At 32.4% G+C, this 18,063-nt stretch overlaps 2 protein-coding genes across 10 annotated transcripts in view; both read left to right on the forward strand.

The window, feature by feature from the left end:
- Window positions 1-18,063, forward strand: part of LOC127730570 (partitioning defective 3 homolog B-like) — a 77,848-nt gene that overhangs the window by 6,461 nt on the left and 53,324 nt on the right. For 8 of the 9 annotated variants that reach the window (XM_052239012.1, XM_052239015.1, XM_052239014.1 and 5 more), the window contains exons 3-5: window positions 1,179-1,280; window positions 3,040-3,214; window positions 3,484-3,575. In XM_052239012.1, the coding sequence (XP_052094972.1) occupies window positions 1,179-1,280; window positions 3,040-3,214; window positions 3,484-3,575 (369 nt within the window). Of the gene's footprint in view, window positions 1-11; window positions 55-1,178; window positions 1,281-3,039; window positions 3,215-3,483; window positions 3,576-18,063 lie in introns of those variants that run through there. The other variant, XM_052239016.1, reaches the window with a different exon arrangement.
- On the forward strand, window positions 11,687-17,726 carry LOC127730571 (uncharacterized). Its single transcript, XM_052239021.1, has 2 exons — window positions 11,687-12,468; window positions 16,898-17,726. The coding sequence occupies exons 1-2, from the start codon at window positions 12,384-12,386 to the stop codon at window positions 17,218-17,220; spliced, it is 408 nt and encodes a 135-aa protein (XP_052094981.1). The 5' UTR covers window positions 11,687-12,383; the 3' UTR covers window positions 17,221-17,726.

The raw sequence follows: 18,063 nt of genomic DNA on the forward strand, positions 1-18,063 counted from the left end.
AGAGCTTTGATTACTAATAGTCAAAACAGAACTGATCATGTGGGTATTAAAATGGTAAGTCAATATTTAATTGTAGTAGCTACATTTGTGCAAAAAGAAAATATACATGTATGCTTTATATTTGATTAAGATATGGCAATGAGAAATATTTTTTTAAGGAAGAAAACGGAAAAGGTTGGATGGAATCAGTTACTCAAATTTTACGTTAATGTTCCAAACACCTTTTATCTGAGTTGAATCATGGAATTTTATTATAAATACAAATTGTATGGAATTAAATAGAAATCTCAAAAAAATAAAGTTGGTATTTCAGCATGTACATGTATATGTTATTTTGTTTTTAATTAATTGCTTGGTAAATATATTAAACTTTAAATCAGGTAAAATATATAGAAATGGCAGAACATGGTCTATGGCTTTAAAATTCTTATTGAAATTTGTTGATGAATGTTGCAACATGTATATAAAAAGGATCTTATTTTAAAAGCCCAAAATGAACCAGATATTTGGTTTTATTTTAGCAGCAAAAAATTAAGAGGTTCAGTTGAGTAACCTGTTACATGATTATCATTTATTTGTTTATGTTTACATATAATAATATATAATGATAACTTGAGACCCCATTATATTTTATATGTACATACATGTATGTCTACATGGTAATTAAATTTGCAGTCATTTCAATGCTTTATTTGTACACTTGTAAAGAATACTGCAGTATTCTGTTTCTAACTTTATACAAACTGTACAATGTACAAATGTATACATGCAAGTAAATGAATAATATTGATTGATTGTTGTTTGCCTTACATCCAGTGGCAAATATTTCATGCATGTTTGAAACCTTAAGTAGAGAATAACTAATCGAAGAATTTAAATATAGAAAAAATATTCAACAATTGACAGAACAACACATTTATTCATGAATGTGTAGTGCATGAGCTAATTATCAGTGTTCCCAATTTCCTTTTGATGCAGGGTCATCGACAATCTTGACAACACCCATTAATGTATAACATCAGAGGAGTAAAATTATCAGATTTATTTCACATGTGAAATTATCGGTTTTTATTAGACTGGAAAATCATGGCATTTCATTGCAGTCAATGTAATAAATGCATAATAACCATTTTGTGGAAACCTAATAAAAATATTAATTTGGATGCATTATATTGTAGTCTGCTGATTATTGGGTGTCAGTAAACAACCTAAGAACAACTGATGGTGGAATACTAGACCCTGATGATTTACTTGTTGATGTGGTTGATGACAAAGAACAGGTAATTATCTCCCCTTTCATACAGATTTCTCAAAATCTTTTTTAGCCTGGTGGTCATTTAGACCATCAAGAATACAACTGGTGGTCCAAGTGAAAATTTGGATGTCCTGTATTTGCAAATTTTATTTTTCTATCAATCTTTCCCATACATGTAGGTATAAATTATTAGATAAGGCCAATTTGCACAATGATACGGTAATTATATGGTTCCATATCAAATACAGTGTTCTGATATACATTGTAATCAGGTCCTATACTTAATTTCAGACAGCAAAAATAAAAGAATAAAGCCACCACACAAATTTTAAGTTCCATAACTAGACAACCTCTACACTCAAAATTGGCTGACCTTATTGTTTTTTTTTGTGGTCAGGACCTAGTTTTTGAGAACACTGTTCATATTTTTTGTGAGCAGTATTGTAGTTATGTGTAAGTTTGTTTTCTATCTTCAGCTGCCAAGTCATCTCTTTGAAACTCATGTCTCCATTACAGAACCCAAAAAACCGTCTTCAATAGATAGGCCAAAAGAAATTGTCTTCAATAGAAAGATTACTTTGCTATTGTTTTAATGGTCATAATTAAGTTCAACATAGGTTAACTTGAACAAGACTTTCAGCTACTCAACTTCTCAGAATAAAAGATGTGGCATTTGTATCAATTGTGCAACCACCAAACAACACACACACAAAAAGTAAAACGAACATCTAGAGTTCATTTGGTATTTATTGCCATTTTTTATACGACTACAAAAAAATTTTGGGATCATATAATGGTATGATATCGTCGTCGTTGTCTGCGTCGTCGTCCGAAGACACATTGGTTTCCGGACAATAACTTTAGTTTAAGTGAATGGATCTCTATGAAATTTTTTAAGAAGGTTCAATACCACAAAAGGAAGGTTGGGATTGATTTTGGGGATGATGGTCCCAACCGTTTAGGAATTAAGGGCCGAAAAGGGGCCCAAAACAAGCATTTTTCTAGTTTCAGGATAATAACTTGTGTATAAGTATTTCAATTGCTCTGAAATTGTACCACAATGTTTAATACCACAAGTAGAAGGTTGGGATTCATCTAAGGGGTTATGGGGCCAACAGTTTAGGAATTAAGGGCCAAAAAGGGGCCAAAAACAGTTTCCAGACAATAACTTGTGTGTAAGTGTATGGATCTCTCTAAATTGTACTACAAGGTTCCATACTACAAAGGAAAGGCTGGGATTGAGTAATGGGGTTATTGCTCCAAGGAGGCTTTCAAAAAGTTTGGGGGGGGGGGGATTTTTTTTCCAATTTTTTTAGGGGATTCATATTTTTTTTTCAAAATTTTTCACATTTCGAATTTTCAAAAATTTTCAAGAAGAAATCTTCCATTGCACAGTATTGCGCAATAGATTTGAAAGATCTTTGACCACATTTATTTTGTGTCAGAAACTTATATTATGTCAAAAATTTGATCACAATCCAAATTCAGACAGTATCAAGCTTGAATATTGTGTCCAAATTTGCCCCAACTGTTCAGGGTTTGACCTCTGTGGTCGTATCAGGCTGCGCTCAGCGAAGCATTTTATCTGCAATTATTATTAATAGAACGTAAGGATAAACATTTCTATTAATGTTGTATTGAGTGAACTTTTACTGTTAGCCAACATGGCTGTCATAACTATATATAGAAATTTGGCGTAAAACATTTTAAAACAATATTAATATAGCATTTAGTAAAGAAACTATTAAACTCTACAACAGCAACCTACCATTTCATATTTATAGCTTCTAGCAGATTATGAGGAGCAGGGAGTAAATAACTACCAACCACACAATGGAGATGGTGCTAGTGCCTCATCAACAGGTACAGCTAGTCCAGAACCTGTAGAGAGACCTAAAACATATCACAATGTTAATGAAGATGATACAGTAGTGGTCACACCTAAAGATCTCTCAGCTGGTATGTATCTTGTAAATGGATTAGTCCTTGCAAAAATATTGTCAGTAACGAAAAAAAAAATTATAATACTGAAGCATCTGATTTAAACTTTATAAACTCCAATAGATGCTTTATCTGGTTGATTATGTTGTTTGGTAATGTTCAGTTGCTGTGTTATACCTTACTTCCCCCTTTATTCACATCCAATAAAAAATGGTTAATCAATAATAGAAAATTGAGTCAAGTGTAATTGAACTTTTAAATTACATACATTGTACATTTATTTTCAGGTTCAAGGTTGAGAGTGCGACGAGGTAGTGAACCCACGCTTCATGTTCTGAATGACAACATATCAGCCCCTGTAAATTGTGAAGTCAAAAATGTAAGTACAGTATAAATTGGAGAATACAGATGTACTCTTTACATTATTTTTGTGTTGATTGCAAAAATGAATATATTTGAAAATAGAATGAATGAATAAATTATCTTCCTTTACTTACATTATACAATCTACAACATCTTCATCATGTATCTCACCTGCTTTTTATACGACCGCAAAAAAATTTTTGTGGTCGTATATTAGTATGACGTTGGCGTCGTCGGCGTCTTCCAGCGTCGTCCGAAGACACATTGGTTTTCGCACTCTAACTTTAGTTTAAGTGAATGGATCTCTATGAAATTAAGAAGGTTCAATACCACAAAAGGAAGGTTGGGATTGATTTTGGGGATGATGGTCCCAACCGTTTAGGAATTAAGGGCCGAAAAGGGGCCCAAAACAAGCATTTTTCTAGTTTCAGGATAATAACTTGTGTATAAGTATTTCAATTGCTCTGAAATTGTACCACAATGTTTAATACCACAAGTAGAAGGTTGGGATTCATCTAAGGGGTTATGGGGCCAACAGTTTAGGAATTAAGGGCCAAAAAGGGGCCAAAAACAGTTTCCAGACAATAACTTGTGTGTAAGTGTATGGATCTCTCTAAATTGTACTACAAGGTTCCATACTACAAAGGAAAGGCTGGGATTGAGTAATGGGGTTATTGCTCCAAGGAGGCTTTCAAAAAGTTTGGGGGGGGGGGGGGGATTTTTTTTCCAATTTTTTTAGGGGAAATTAAATTATCTTCCTTTACTTACATTATACAATCTACAACATCTTCATCATGTATCTCACCTGCTTTTTATACGACCGCAAAAAAATTTTTGTGGTCGTATATTAGTATGACGTTGGCGTCGTCGGCGTCTTCCAGCGTCGTCCGAAGACACATTGGTTTTCGCACTCTAACTTTAGTTTAAGTGAATGGATCTCTATGAAATTTTAACACAAGGTTCAATACCACAAAAGGAAGGTTGGGATTGATTTTGGGGGTTATGGTACCAACAGTAAAGGAATTAGGGGCCAAAAATAAGCATTTTTGTAACTTCCAGACATAACTTGTGTGTTAGTGTATGGATCTCTCTGACATTGTACCACAAGGTTCCATATCACAAAAGGAATGCCGGGAATGATTTTGGGGGTAATTGCCTCAAAATTTAAGGAATAAGGGGCCAAAAAAGGGGCAAAAAACAAGCATTTTTCTAGTTTCATGACAATAACTTGTGTGTAAGTGTATGGATCTTTCTGAAATTGTACTACAAGGTTCCATATCACAAAGGGAAAGCTGGAATTGAGTTTGGGGGTAATTGCCGAAACGTTTAGGAATTGGGGGCCAAAAAGGGGCCAAAAATAAGCATTTTTCTAGTTTCCAGACAATAACTTGTGTTCAAGTGTATGGATCTCTCTGAAATTGTACTGCAAGGTACCATACCACAAAGGGAAGGCTTGGATTGAGTTTCGGGGTGATGAATCATAAGGGGGTTCAAAAAATTAGGGGGAGGGGGATTTTTTTTCTTTCCTTTTTTTTCTTTTTTTCCTTTTTTTTTCTTTTAAAATTTTCCATTTTAAGTTGGTTATTTCTGATTTATATTTAAAAGCAAATAATAATGATATGGTAGGAGATACACACCAAACAGGATGTGTAAATTATTATATGATAAGTATTGTGCAATAGCAAGACATTTTCAATTGCACAGTATTGAACAATAGCAAGAAATCTTCAATTGCACAGGGGGGCCTCGGTGGCCGAGTGGTCTAAATAGTTACTACTGTAATCTCTAGCCAGTCAACACTGAGGTTGTGAGTTCGAACCTCGCTCGTGCGGGTGCACTCGACTCCAATCTTAATTGACTAGGATTGTCAGTTTTCCTATCGAAGGTCGTGGTTTTCTCCGGGCACTCCGGCTTCCTCCACCAATAAAAACTGGCCGCCACGAAATAGCCCAAAAGCGGTGCTTAAAAGTGGCGTTAAACACCAAAAATCAATCAATCAATTGCAAAGTATTGCGCAATAGCAAGAAATATCCAATAGCACAATATTGCGCAATAGCAAGAAATTGTCAATTGTACAGTATTGCGCAATAGCAAGAAATATTTAATTGCACAGTATTGTGCAAAAGAAGATACTATGTATAAATTGCTTATTTCTTGACCTATTTCAATGGGGTTTTATTCTTGAATTCTTGGGGTTCTTTAATATGCTGAATCTAACCGTGTATTTAGTTTTTGGATTTTGGGCCCCATTTTTAAATTGGTCCACATTGAGGTCCAAAGGGTCCAAAATTAAACTTTTTTTTTGTTTGATTTCATCAAAAATTGAATTATTGGGGTTCTTTGATATGCCGAATCTAACCGTGTATTTAGATTCTTAATTTTTGGTTCCGTTTTCAAATTGGTCTACATTAAGGTCCAAAGGGTCCAAAATTAAACTTAGTTTGATTATAACAAAAATTGAATTCTTAGGGTTCTTTGATATGCTGAATCTAAACATGTATTTAGGTTTTTGATTATGGGCCCAGTTTTCAAGTTGGTCCAAATCGGGGTCCAAAATTAAACTTTGTTTGATTTCAACAAAAATTGATTATATGGGGTTCTTTGATATGCTGAATCTAACCATGTATTTAGATTTTTGATTTTTGGGCCCCGTTATCAACTTTGTCCACATTGAGGTCAAAAGGGTCCAAAATTAAACTTTGTTTGATTTCATCAAAAATTGAATTCTTGGGGTTCTTTGATATGCTGAATCTAACCATGTATTTAGATTTGGATATTGGACCATAATAGGTGAATGTCCAATTTAAAATTTTTAAGTTCTTAGACCACATTCATTCTGTGTCAGAAACCTATGCTGTGTCAAATATTTAATCACAATCCAAATGCAAAGCTGTATCAAGCTTGAATGTTGTGTCCATACTTGCCCCAACTGTTCAGGGTTCGACCTCTGCGGTCGTATCAAGCTGCGCCCTGCGGAGCATTTTATTCACATTTGGATGCAAGACTGCATATAGCAAAGTGAGCATTATAGTTGACCAATTTAATATAAGCAGAAAGTTGTAACAATCTATATTTTCACAAGATATGAACACTTAAACGGTTATTTAGCCATTCTTTGAATTTATCTCAAGTTCCTTTTTGACAATCCGTTGGAAATTAACTTAATTTTTTGGTAAAACATTCTGAATTTAGCCTTTTAGACACAGATGGATGTTTCCTCAGAAAATATGCAGAAAAGTAACAAAAATATATATGTTCCAGGCTAATATCAATTCTAAGAACACAAAGAAATGGGATAGTTTTTTGGGGGGATGATTTTAACATTGCTATTTAATTGTTATGATAATATGTTATTATATAATTTTATATTGAGTGACAATGAAAGATTGGTAATTATAACCAAGGTGTCCTGTACCATTGATTTTATTTTTAGTACACCTGGCCCGAAGGGCCAAGTGTGCTTTTCTCATCACTTGGCGTCCGTCGTCTTTAACTTTTACAAAAATCATCTCCTCTGAAACTACTGGGCCAAATTAATCCAAACTTGACCACAATCATCATTGGGGCTCTAGTTAAAATAATATGTCCGTTGACCCCGCCTGCCAACCAAGATGGCAGACATGGCTAAAAGTAGAACATATGGGTAAAATGCAAGTTTTGTCTATTATTTTGAAAATCGTTATAAATAGAGAAAATCTGACAGGTGTATAAATGTTCAGAATGCTGTGCTCTAGCAATTCTTCAGATGTGTCAAAACTGTCAGATGACTTCTTATAGGAGTTATTGCCCTTAAATGACAAATTTTACCATTTTTTTTAATTTTTGCCTATTATCTTGAAAACTATAATAGATAGAGAGAAACTTTTAAGTGCAAAAATGACCAGCAAGACAAGTACTATAAATAAGTCTGCATTGTCGAAATCTTCAGTCGACTCTTTATTAGAGTTATTGCCCTTTAATGACGATTTTTACCAATTTTTTGCATGTTTTGTCTTATATCTTAAAAAATATAATAGATAGATGGAAACTAAAATATGCAAAAATGATCAGCAAGACAAGATCTACAATTAAGACTCTTTAGAGAAAATTTTCTGACGACTCCTTATTGGAGTTATTGCACTTTAATGAAGATTTTTACCATTTTTTTGGCGTTTTGCTTTATAGGAAAAAATGATAATAGATAAATAGACACTTTAAATCACAAGAATGATCAACAAGACAAGATCTACTAACAAGTGAAATTTAGTAGATATAGTTAGTAGACTGTCACTTTTTATAGGAGTGATTGCCCTTAAATGAGGATTTTTTTTTTTCCCTCTTTTGTGTTTTGAGCAAAAAGTAAAGAAGATAGAGAGAAACGATACAGACTAAATGATCAGCAATACAAGATTAACAAAATAGAGATTTTTGTCATGAATTCTATTCTCGTACACAATGTTGGAGAGTGTCCTTTGTTGAATATGCACATAGACCAAGGTGAGCGATACAGGCTCTTTAGATCCTCTAGTTACACATCTTACTTTCATTTTACCAATAACAATTTTGATTATAAAAAAGAATTCATATTAGAATTGAATTACAGGATAGTAAGCTTTATAACTAAAGCAATGTTATTTTAGGAATCTCTTTAATATCAGTTTATCATATACATGTTTGACAGTCATGGTTTATATTTTATCTCAGTAGACCCTGTTAATTGTAGATACAAACCATCAGTTAGCAAGTATCGTTTACAAGCACATAACTTGAACATTAAAACTGAAAGGATTTTAAATATTAACAGAAATGCTAGAATATGTAATATGTGTAACTGTAATTCTGTAGAGGGTAATTACCATTTTATTTTGGAATGTATTAAGTATAATTTATAAAGAAATCATATAAATTATATTAAACCTTATTTCTGGAGAAGACATTAGCATTTAAACTTATACAATTGTTATCTGTTCGCTGTATGAAAGAAATAAGAATATTGGAAAGTATTTATACAATGCTTGAAGCATTTTTATTTTTAATGTGCATCATGCTCCAAAATTGTAAAAATTGTATTAATAAGTTTCTACAATTTACTTTGTAATACCTACTATAAAATTTATTGTACTGTTTGTTATCTATAAGCTGTAATACTTTTGGAAAAAAGAATATGTAACCATCTAGAAGAAATGAATATGTAATATACAAATTATAGAAAATTTTAAAATGTATAAAAATTATGGTAGTTCGAAGTATTAGAAAATTGGCATTGAAATAAAGGATGATAAATATTATTGTGTCACCTGACAGCAACACATAGGGATCTATTCTGTTGTCTGTCACACTTTGTAAGTCCAGTCTCCTTCAAAACAACTTTCTACCATCACAGAAACTGCCTCAGTGGTCTCATGGTATCAGTTCACCTCGAGTGAGAGAGGTGGTTGGTTTGATCCCCAGTCAGGTGAAACCAAAGATTTGAAATTTGGTATATGCTGCTTTTCCGCTAAGCACTCGACGCAAAGGAGTAAAAACGAAGAGCCTAAAGACTGGTAGTCGCAGAGTATGAATGATATGTATGGATTGGGTGTCTTCCTGTGGATTGACCTTGTGAACTAACCTGTTAAAAATGTGGCTCAGTGTGTTGGTCTAGTACAAAGCAGGATAAATATTTTGATCACATAATTAGCAAAAACATTTTGTAGACATTGAGTAGATGCCTTTCCAGTGCTTCTGTGCTTTGATTGGGTTACTCATACCACCAATGAGAGGAGGTGACACACATCTTCCTTGGAAGACTCACATGTTTTAAATAATATGTCATATTGAGACTTTGATATTGCATATTTGTATATCAGAGAATATCAATTTTATAATATGGTGAAATTTACCACAGGTCTTCAGTCATTTCTGCCTAATATTTTATTTGTGCTTATTGGATTTGAAGGAAAACCAAATAGAAAGACTGATGCCATTTTATTCTCTATAAACCATTCATCCTCATATTTATATATACAAAATTATTTGACCTTTCTTTTGGTGGTGGGGAAAGGGGGTGGCGGCCAAAATCATAGGTATTGCAGTTGAAGTGATTGTATAAACAGCTTTATACTGCAACTGAGTTATTTGCCTACACTGACCGTATAAAGCCTGATTTGTGACATTGATAATGTGTTTCTGTAGAGTTTTATTTATGACATCATAAAAGAATACAAAATTGTAGAATTATGAAGCTGTAGTTCATAATTTGTGGATTTTACACAAAAAAATAATCATTTGGAGCAGTTTTAATACAGCGAATTCAGAAATTATTGCAAGGTTTTTATTAATGCGAATAATACGACTGGGTGAGTATCACATTATAATAAGAACTCGCAATATGATGCCCAATACAGTCTATGTATACAGGTGTTCCTTAAATCACAATAATAAATCTCACATTTTTGTCTTTTCTTCAAAAATTGCAATAATAAATGCACAAAATAATTTCTGTATTTACAGTAGTTGCAGTATACAGAGAATAACCATACTTACTCCAAGATGATGTAAAAAAATTGGATACCCTGCATTTATTATGCTTTTCAATAACATATGGTCAAATCGCTGAAAGACCCCCTCCTAAATTATTGAAAACTATCATTGTGCATTGAAACTAATATCTTTGTGTAAATAAGATACACCTATTCGGGCTAACGTCCTCAAGGTGTATCTAATACATAATGTCTTGTAATACAATCGGCTTGAAACAGGACAGATATGTTATGCAAAACCTTACATTCTACCTGTTATTAAGCCTTATACAAATCAAACTTATATCTTGAGACAATGTATAGTTATTCTATGTATATTGGTAAACTTGTCTAGATCTTAAACATTGTATATTTGTCAATTTATTACAAGTCACTTTTCACCTTTAAATCTGTAAATGTTTGTGATACTGTCAGTGTAAACTGCTTTCCTGCTGAAGTGTTCACTTATGTAAATTTATTCAATTTATTGGTTTGTTTAATGGTTCTATTATTGGTACTTCAAATAGGAGGTTAGACTGGGAACAGTTAATTGGGACTTCATGTTTAGATAAATAGAATAACAACATGTGAGTGTGCATGTGGGGCATTAATTATGAGGAAATGTATTCTCACCTGTTCAAATTTATATTTACTTTACAAGAAAATATTATTATAGTGATATAGAATATAAAAAAATCAGTTGTTATTAATTATGATTTTTGTATTATTTTTATTAGGTACAACCTTTTACATATGCAACATTAAAATTAACATCTAATTGATCAATATAAATAAATATTTGATTTTTTTCACTGCTAATATTCTGATATTTCAAGCTTTATTATACATAAGCTTTGTTATTCCACTAATTGAAATAAAAGGAACATTATAGTTTTTCCAATACTAGTTCTACCTGGGGATGTTTATGTCTGGTATTTGTTGTAAAATTGATTCACAACTTTTCTAGACTTGACTTTGAAATACGTATGTACACTTGTCTCTTGTTGAAGATTGTGTGTTGCTTTCTAGATGTCTTTTTGGGTTGTTTCTCCTAGATGATTACCCAACATTTTAATGTTTTTTATATACTTTTTGTTGATTCTTACCTTTTTCAAAGGTAAATTTTCACTATAACCTGGACTGTTTTATCAGCTCAGATGTAGCTATATAGTTCTTTGCCATGCTTTCATTTGAATTTTTTTATATTTTGTTGATTTTAAAGAGTTGTACATGCACATCAATCATTTCGATATATCCATATACAAATTCCTTATTGGAGAAAGTTTTATTTAGTGTTTTAAATAAACATATTTTTAGCAATTATTATTTGAACAACTTTATTATTTATCTCAATTAACAGAAAATTACCCTTTTGTGTGTTAAACACCTTTTCACTTTTTAAATACCACGTTTCCTTAGAATAACTTTATGAAAGGACATTGTATCCTGATTTCATTGTGTCAATCTAGGTTAAAGTTTATCTTGGTTTAGTATCATAACACTAAATATTTTTACAGTCAGGCATGAATTAACCTCATTTTGAATTTATTTAAGGTCCTTTAGTAGATTACACTCAAGATTGTCCATAGATCATTTAGTTTCATATCTGATATACAAGAGAAAAGACATAAAAATATTATGGTTTTTTAAAGGCAGTGCTTTAATGCCTTTCTAGTTGCCGTGTTAATATTTCTTTCCGCGATATCCAACTTATCTACGTGGGGGGTCATTTAGCTCCAAGTAGATCCGGAAAATGTTGATTCTCTCCTCTTCTTATTGTGGTATAAAATGTTTTTTGTCTCATTTCATTTACATTGGGAAATAGAGAAACGATCATTGTGTTTTGTTAGTTTTAAAAACTTTTGATTTATAAGTATTTTGCATTATAAGCAGTCAACCGATTGACAAACTAGAATTATTTGAATTCCGTGGGAAAGAGCTCGGGTTAATTTCGAGTGCTATCTGCAATCTAGATGTTTATAAATCATTTCAGTCGTTGATATAATAATTAAAGGTCGACTGAACATGAATTATATTATACAATTTAAAGCGCATTTCTGTTTATGCACGTGAACCCGTCTAACGTTATTGTTATTTCGCAGTTATATAAAGTAGCAAATTATCGTTCCTGAATAGGTGGCGCCGTGGTAGCGGATCCTGTTCCTCAACTTCCGGTTTCTGCACAGTGCAACTATTTCAGTTATATTTTTAATTAACGATGCCAAGTACTTGTTGTTGTGTACCTGGATGTAATTTAAGAGGAGGACATGCATTTCCAAATGACTTAAAAAGAAGGAAAAGTTGGAACAACGCCATTGCCCATACGCAGATTGGACGAGAACACGATGATATCGTGGAGTCCATCTCAATCAGCTGTTGTTTGCAAGGCACGTTTTACTGAAAAAGACTACGTGCAGGAAACTATTCATGGTAAAACTCTATTTTCTTTGTGAAATATATAGTTATATATGTAATCGCCATGCAAATAAACCAAAGTCAGTTTACAACCGCAATTATCGTTTTAGAATAAAAGGGGGTGGTTAATTCAAGACGTCATAATTTTTTGGATTACGATTCAATGTGATCTGTTTGAGATTTTTTGGTGCTTGCTACAATTATAATGATTTCTTACAAGAGGTATATCATACTGAGAATTATTTTAGCAGTAATTATGCTTATGTAGTAATGACAGGAATGCATAAGCTATGCCTCATAGACTTTCTTGAAAAATATCAATGACAATGTTAACAGGAACAAAACAGTGACATGCTCTCATCTATATTATAGTTATTTAGGTACAAACAATGTATGTTTGTTGCATACGTCTCTCATTGTTTGTCCTTTGGATTTACATAACATACATTTTGATGTACATTGAATCAGGCTAACATAGTTTTATCCAGATTGTAATGAATAAATCTAGTTAATATTTTGCCAGGTTACGAGTACAAAGGAATTATAGTTATCTCGTACCAATGTCAACTCGTACCACTAAACAAAAACTCGTTCCAATGCAAACTCGTACCACTGCTAACTCGTACCACGGTAAATTCATACCATTGTAAACTCGTACCAACTTATTTAAATGCATTCAAATGGTGTTTAATGATGAATATATACTTTAATTTTACTCAATACCTCTTAAGTCTGTAAAATGTATATAATTTGAAATTACAATAACCAATTTGTAGCTAATTTTCCTTGTCTAATTGGATAGAGAAAACCGTGGCAGATTGGCTTTGTTGTCTCCCTTGAATAGACTCTTTTTTAAACTTTTACTGACAACTATTTGATTTAGTTTTTAATCATTCCAAATCAGTAACATTGAATAGATTTGGGTATTTTTCTATTATTTCTAAAAGGAATTTTATTTAATGAAAGAATTTATTGATTGTGTTTTAAAGGTTTAAAATTGTTTATGACCAACAGTTAGAAAGTTTGAAATTTATTTTTATGCAATATTCAGCACATTTCAGCAGAATATGACCATGCTTATATGATTATACAAGTTGATTAGTAAAAGATAAAAAAAAACAAGTTGATTAGTTAATAATCAACCAATAATCACACAATCAAAGGAATTTAATATATTTATTAGCATGGTAATTAAGAAATTACATTTGTATTTTTGTCTAAGTTTTCATTAAAATCTGGTATAAATTTCAAAGATATTTTAATTTTTTGTATAAAGCTTAAAAAAAAAAATAATCATAAAACATTCGTATTTTTGTCTAAGTTTTCATTAAAATCTAGTATAAAATTCAAGTAATTCAACTTTTTATACGACCGCAAAAATTAAAAATTTTTTGGTCGTATATTGGTATGACGTTGGCGTTGGCGTCGTCGTCCGGCGTCGTCCGAAGACACATTGGTTTTCGCACTCTAACTTTAGTTTAAGTGAATGGATCTCCATGAAATTTCACCATAAGGTTCAATACCACGAAAGGAAGGTTGGGATTGATTTTGGGGGTTATGGTACCAACAGTTAAGGAATTAGGGGCCAAAAAGGGGCCAAAAATAAGCATTTTTGTAACTTTCAGACAATAACTTGTGTGTAAGTGTATGGATCTCTCTGACATTGTACCACAAGGTTCCATATCACAAAGGGAAGGCTGTAATTGATTTTGGGGGTAATTGCCTCAAAATTTTAGGAATTAGGGGCCAAAAAAGGGGCAAAAAACAAGCATTTTTCTAGTTTCATGACAATAACTTGTGTGTAAGTGTATGGATATTTCTGAAATTGTACTACAAGGTTCCATATCACAAAGGGAAAGCTGGAATTGAGTTTGGGGGCAATTGCCCGAAACGTTTAGGAATTGGGGGCCAAAAAGGGGCCAAAAATAAGCATTTTTCTAGTTTCCAGACAATAACTTGTGTTCAAGTGTATGGATCTCTCTGAAATTGTACTGCAAGGTACCATACCACAAAGGGAAGGCTGGGATTGAGTTTGGGGGTGATGAATCATAAGGGGGTTCAAAAAATTTGGGGGGGGATTTTTTTTTTTTTTTTTTCTTTTTTTCCTTTTTTTTTTTTTTTAAATTTTCCATTTTAAGTTGGTTATTTCTGATTTATATTTAAAAGCAAATAATAATGATATGGTAGGAGATACACACCAAACAGGATGTGTAAATTATTATATAATAAGTATTGTGCAATAGCAAGAAATTTTCAATTGCACAGTATTGCACAATAGCAAGAAATCTTCAATTGCACAGTATTGCGCAATAGCAAGAAATCTTCAATTTAACAGTATTGCGCAATAGCAAGAAATATCCAATAGCACAATATTGCGCAATAGCAAGAAATTGTCAATTGTACAGTATTGCGCAATAGCAAGAAATATTCAATTGCACAGTATTGTGCAAAAGAAGATACTTCGTATAAATTGCTTATTTCTTGATCAATTTCAATGGGGTTTTATTCTTGAATTCTTGGGGTTCTTTAATATGCTGAATCTAACCGTGTATTAAGTTTTTGGATTTTGGGCCCCGTTTTTAAATTGGTCCACATTGAGGTCCAAAGGGTCCAAAATTTAACTTTGTTTGATTTCATCAAAAATTGAATTATTGGGGTTCTTTGATATGCCGAATCTAACCGTGTATTTAGATTTTTAATTTTGGGTCCCGTTTTTTAAATTGGTCTACATTAAGGTCCAAAGGGTCCAAAATTAAACTTAGTTTGATTTTAACAAAAATTGAATTCTTAGGGTTCTTTGATATGCTGAATCTAAACATGTGTTTAGATTTTTGATTATGGGCCCAGTTTTCAAGTTGGTCCAAGTTGGGGTCCAAAATTAAACTTTGTTTGATTTCAACAAAAATTGAATATATGGGGTTATTTGATATGCTGAATCTAAACATGTATTTAGATTTTAGATTTTTGGCCCAGTTTTCAAGTTGGTCCAAATTGGGGTCCAAAATTAAACTTTGTTTGATTTCAACAAAAATTGAATATATGGGGTTCTTTGATATGCTGAATCTTACCATGTATTTAGATTTTTTATTTGTGGGCCCGCTATCAAATTGGTTCATATTGAGGTCAAAAGGGTCCAAAATTAAACTTTGTTTGATTTCATCAAAAATTGAATTATTGGGGTTCTTTGATATGCCAAATCTAACCGTGTATTTAGATTTTTAATTTTGGGTCCTGTTTTTTAAATTGTCTACATTAAGGTCCAAAGGGTCCAAAATTAAACTTAGTTTGATTTTAACAAAAATTGAATTTTTGGGGTTCTTTGATATGCTGAATCTAAACATGTGTTTAGATTTTTGATTATGGGACCAGTTTTCAAGTTGGTCCAAGTTGGGGTCCAAAATTAAACTTTGTTTGATTTCAACAAAAATTGAATATATGGGGTTCTTTGATATGCTGAATCTAAACATGTATTTAGATTTTAGATTTTTGGCCCAGTTTTCAAGTTGGTCCAAATTGGGGTCCAAAATTAAACTTTGTTTGATTTCAACAAAAATTGAATATATGGGGTTCTTTGATATGCTGAATCTTACCATGTATTTAGATTTTTTATTTGTGGGCCCGCTATCAAATTGGTTCATATTGAGGTCAAAAGGGTCCAAAATTAAACTTTGTTTGATTTCATCAAAAATTGAATTATTGGGGTTCTTTGATATGCCAAATCTAACCGTGTTTTTAGATTTTTAATTTTGGGTCCCGTTTTTTAAATTTGTCTACATTAAGGTCCAAAGGGTCCAAAATTAAACTTAGTTTGATTTTAACAAAAATTGAATTCTTCGGGTACTTTGATATGCTGAATCTAAACATGTGTTTAGATTTTTGATTATGGGCCCAGTTTTCAAGTTTGTCCAAGTTGGGGTCCAAAATTAAACTTTGTTTGATTTCAACAAAAATTGAATATATGGGGTTATTTGATATGCTGAATCTAACCATGTATTTTGATTTTGGACATTGGACCATAATAGGTAAATTAAAAAAATTGAAGTTCTTAGACCAAATTCTTTCTGTGTCAGAAACCTATGCTGTGTCAAATATTTAATCACAATCCAAATTCAGAGCTGTATCAAGCTTGAATGTTGTGTCCATACTTGCCCCAACTGTTCAGGGTTCGACCTCTGCGGTCGTATCAAGCTGCGCCCAGCGAAGCATTTTATTTTATTTAGTTTACCAAAAAAAAAATCATAAAACTTTCGTATTTTTGAATATATTTTTAATGGTACGAGTTTGCAGTGGTAAGAGTTCTGATTGGTACGACTTCCCAGTGGTACGAGTTTACGTTGGTACGAGTTTACAATGGTACGAGTTAACTTGCTTCTGTACAAAGTATGCATTGCTAATGGAAGTTCATTTAATTATCAAAAAACTAATGTTTTATAACCTTTTTCAGGGCACAAACCCACCATACAGAGACTTAAGTCTACTGCCAATCCCAGCCTATTTTCCTGGACCAAGCAAGAGACTGAATCGTCCGCAAAAAGAAAAATCAGGGAAGTTTATTGTGAAAACAAAAGAACTAAACTTGATGAATATTGTAGTAGAAATCTAGAGGAAAGTTTTGATTGTAAAGTTGGTTTTCCTGAAGAGGTAATTCATACTGCAGACAGGATTTATGACTGTCCACCACCAACTGCCGAGCTAATGTTGAGCTTCACAGATGGAATTACGCAAACACCATCAATGCCTTATTTTCAGCAGAGAATTTTGAAATGAAGACACGTGACACCGCCATGCATTTTTATACCGGTTTAGAGTTGTATACTAAATTTTTATTTGTTTTGACCACACTTGGTCCAACAGCACATTGTTTGAGATACATATATTTTCAAATTGATAGGGTGTCATTTGAAAATCAGTTTTTTTATGACTTTGATGAAATTGATGCATTATACAACCAACCTTGAACTGTCTAGATTCTAGATTGAAACTAGTGTTAAGAATATTGTGTAAACATGGATTGTTTTTATGTCTAAACAGTGGCGTGAGGCTAACACTTGGCCATTTAGTGGTTTAGTCAGGTATTTTTCGCCATCCAACTTAGAATTAAAGTTTCCTACAACTTGGATTATTATTGACAGCACAGAATATCCCGTGATAAAACCTAAAGCTCCTAGAGCTCAGGCAACCTTTTCATCATATAAAAACAGAAACACTGAAAATACTTGTATGTTGGACACCTGGTGGTTTAGTCAACTATGTCTCTAATGCATATGTTGGTTGTACCACTGTCCAGTGACTGTGAAATAGTTGAAAGATGTAGAATAGTTCAATTATGTGATCCAGGTGACAGTGTGATGGCAGACAAAGGTTTAAATGTGCAAGATTTGTTTGCTCACTTTTTTCAAAAAAAGAAATAGAATTAGTTCCAAAACTCTTATACGGGATAGAAAAGTCTCCAATTAACACGTGCACATAGAGCTAATTATTGGACTTGTCAAAACATACAAAATTCTAATAAATCCTATGAATGGAACTGAAACAAAACTTTCATCTGAAATAACATTTAGTTGTTTTATGTTGTGTAATTTTAGAACTTGTATTGTGCCAAAGGATGCA

This window comes from Mytilus californianus, unplaced genomic scaffold (genome assembly GCF_021869535.1).
Source record: "Mytilus californianus isolate M0D057914Y unplaced genomic scaffold, xbMytCali1.0.p SCAF_2, whole genome shotgun sequence".
NCBI lineage: Eukaryota > Metazoa > Mollusca > Bivalvia > Mytilida > Mytilidae > Mytilus > Mytilus californianus.

Excerpts from the sequence above, each read along its gene's own strand:
- LOC127730571 (XM_052239021.1), top strand. The coding sequence starts at position 12,384 with ATGATATCGTGGAGTCCATCTCAATCAGCTGTTGTTTGCAAGGCACGT. Across the intron at positions 12,469-16,897 it reads CGTGCAGGAAACTATTCATG|GGCACAAACCCACCATACAG; the intron begins GTAAAACTCTAT and ends AACCTTTTTCAG.